At 34.9% G+C, this 3,465-nt stretch overlaps 1 protein-coding gene across 2 annotated transcripts in view; it reads left to right on the plus strand.

Moving 5' to 3' along the window:
* The window catches only part of LOC113232488 (protein O-GlcNAcase), a 21,448-nt gene extending 18,423 nt beyond the window's left edge, over positions 1-3,025 (plus strand). For both annotated transcript variants that reach the window (XM_026467232.1, XM_026467233.1), the window contains exons 17-19: positions 1,167-1,220; positions 2,099-2,289; positions 2,933-3,025. In XM_026467232.1, the coding sequence (XP_026323017.1) occupies positions 1,167-1,220; positions 2,099-2,289; positions 2,933-3,025 (338 nt within the window). The remainder of the gene's footprint in view (positions 1-1,166; positions 1,221-2,098; positions 2,290-2,932) is intronic.
* Positions 3,026-3,465: the final 440 nt, after the last annotated feature.

Below are 3,465 nucleotides of genomic sequence, written 5' to 3' on the forward strand. Positions count from 1 at the left end.
ATTCAGGGTCGTATTCCAGAACTCTACTCAATGCTCAAGTCAGGACTTGAATATTGCAGTGAGCACTGAAAATCATACTCAAGTCCTTGCCATTAGGGTCGTATTTCCGTGCTTGAAATCATACTCAAGTCTGCTCAAGTCCTGACTAGAGCATTTAGTAGAGTTCTGGAATACGAAACTTTGTTTCTCATAAGTATGATTTCATTGTATGGAAATAAAAAATCGGGACAACAGAAGTTGGTCAAATATAATAAAATGATTTTTTCATACAAATCCGGCTCGAAGGACCAAAATGTATGGGCCGTCTTACTCCATACATGGATTGTAGTAATAGTACGCAGAAAAAGTGTTGCAAAGAAAATTGTAAAAGTATATTTGTAAAAAATACAGGTATTATGGTGGCAAATCTTTCCTTGATGTAGTGTATCGGTGGGCCGTTGGTAACGAACTACGTAAAATAAAGTGTGAATCACGTTTCGACTTCTTAGGTTTTCGCGATTGTTACACATAGGAAATGAAACTATTTTTCCCGGATTTAAATCGCGTATATTTGTTTTCTCAAACAAACCGACGTTTCGGGCTCTTTACAGGTCCCGTGGTCACGGTTGACTGAGGTGGTACAGTCTTCAACCAGTTATGTCTAATATTAATGCAAATCACCCTATTTTTTCACTTAGTCACAATAATTATTAATTAGATACGTTATTTTTAATTTTACAAAGAAAACATTTCAAATTTACGCTACATTAACATTTACAAATTATTTTATTGAATGAATTTTTATTAAGTTCAATTTATTATTAATTATTAATAGAAATTAGAATAAACTAAAACATATTAATTAGTACTGCAGTCTTATGTCTGTTTGGGATTTTTCATCAGAGGAAATACTGGATCCCAAACTAGTGGTATACAAATATACGCGATTTAAATCCGGAAAAATAGTTTAATTTCCTATGTGAATCACGTTATTTAAGTTAAAGTGCGGCACGTAGCTGAAGTGGATCGCCGCGTGCGCAAATTTGTACTGAAGAATATATGAAACCATACATTATAATATTTACTTACTTATCAACATCAAGACACTGACCAATCAGGCACCCAGTCGGTGGGACTTGATAGGTTAATGGCATTAAAGTTTTATTACTCTTTTCTACGTTTTCCAGAACTCGGAAAATTCCCACCGAATATAACGACGAATACACAAGGAAGTTATACATGTAAGTTACTTAATTACCTCATTTCAAACTGTTAAATTCCCTTTTTTATGGCTACCAAAGCAATGGAATTCAGGCACTACTTACTACAGCTTATGGTCCACACTACCATCGGAGGGAAGAACCGCCCAAGCAGCAAATTCTTAATTCGGAGATAAATATCTTTAAATGTTTGTTACGTTTTTCTGGTAAAAAGAACTTAAAAGTATACGTTTCATATTAAGTTTATTTATGTTCTAAATACATACCACGTTTTATACAGGAACTTCCATTGTATTTTAATCAGCACTTTTTTAAAATACTTTAACTCTTTTAACTTAGTAAAAAAAAATATTATTACTGCATATAAAGGGCATAACTAATTTAAATGTGACTTTTGAAAGGGCATAATTGTATTCAGTTCTGCCTTTTTTATGTTATTATAATAATATTCTAATTGAACTACATAATAAGGGCACAGTTCCATACATTACTAAGTAAAATCTGCTGGTATTAGTATTTCAATGTAATAAACGTCGAATATGACATTTTTTAAGTAAAAAATCTGATTATTGAAGTCAGTATTATTAAAAATTACTGAGACATATTTCCACAAAAAAATAATTAGTTTGGCCTTTATTTCCTGATACCGAATGTGTATGTAACTAAATTTTGATAAAAATGTTAGTTGTGCCCTTTTTCGTTCCGAGGGCAGTACAAAAGTTTCGTTTTCCAATCAGGAATCGCACCCAAGACCTCCTTATCTAGCGTCCGCAGTGCAAACCAATGGGCCATCGAGTTCTTAGTTCGTTAGTTTTATATAGATTTTAAGACTTTCGTGGTGATAATTATTCGTTAGTTTTGTTTGGAAAGTACAGAATGAAATATTGACGTTTCAACAGGGTTCTCAAAAGGCTGGCGGGAAGCATTTGAGAGCGGCGCGCAAGAACCGTGGGTGTTCCGCGGCGGGCTTACTGCCGACCTGAGGCGATTACTACCAATCGAATGCAGCGGCGAAGTGATGCGGCCTCAGGCCATGCCTCCAGGGTTACCTTTGACTGTGAGGCCTTACATCCCGAGTGACGAGGAGGCCGTGAGTGATACATGTATTTTTTTGTCTTGAGTCAGTGCGAAATACTGCCACCTTATCTATTTCTGCCGCCAAGCAGTAATGTGAGCATTACTGCGTTCCGCTAAGGAAGGTAAACTAGGGGATGAATCCAGTTTAGCGTAATATCTGGTAACCAATAGTTAACTTTTTAGTTTCAGTTTGTGTGTTTATGTACACATAAGTAAAGTTTGAAGTCGGTTCCTTTTTCTATAATAAAAATTATTAATATATTAATATAAATAAAAATTATTAAAATATAAATTATATTATATACATCATTGTAATCAGAAGCGCCCCACAAGCATTTTCTTATGCGTACTTAGTCGATCACAAGTCCGGTGTCAATTTCGACTGCTCATGTGGCATTGGTTGTCTGTTTTTTCGGCTCAGAGTTGTTCTTTAAACCACTGTTTATAATAATTATTTGTTAAGATTTTAACTGATAATTTAAACAAATTTTACTAATTATCTGCCAAACTCGTGACAGATAAACCGTTTCTATTATTATTTATTAAGCATTTTGAATCACTTTCTGGCCCATACCACAGGGCTACCTTTCGCCGTACGCGATTAGCCTGCTGTATAGGCCCTGTTTTATTATTATGAATTATTATACTTGTTATAGGTATGCGCAATCTGCCATAAAACGTGTCGAGATGGGTCGGACTGTAGCGATCTCTTCCCTAGTGATCTACAAACGCTGCCTGCCGATAGGTAATGTATATTAAAAATTGTTTGGCTTCGTGTATTGAACATGCAAAAGATACTCATTCTCAAACAGTTTTAACTAAAAAGATTCAGCCAGACAATTAAGAAATGCCCATAATTTATGCCTATATCGAACCAACTACGATACTAAGGATATTGGGTACGAAGGTGGAAAACTGTATAACAATCTCCCCAAGCATATCAAAGAAATACAACCACTCCCTGTATTCAAAAAGACACTAAAATTCCACGTTATAATTCGCCACCACAGGTAATAAACCCTTGCTACCGTAACTCTGATAGCAACTGTGTATCCATACGTAATGTGAACTCTCCACATCGTCCCCTTGTACAAATAAAATATCTCTGATTACCTAAATAAAAAAAAACTTGTTATTGTCAATGTATGTCTATAGTCCATTTGTTTAGGTACTTAACTAAATGTCTTGA

This window comes from Hyposmocoma kahamanoa, unplaced genomic scaffold, assembly GCF_003589595.1.
Source record: "Hyposmocoma kahamanoa isolate Upper Pololo Valley unplaced genomic scaffold, ASM358959v1 76, whole genome shotgun sequence".
Taxonomy (NCBI): domain Eukaryota; kingdom Metazoa; phylum Arthropoda; class Insecta; order Lepidoptera; family Cosmopterigidae; genus Hyposmocoma; species Hyposmocoma kahamanoa.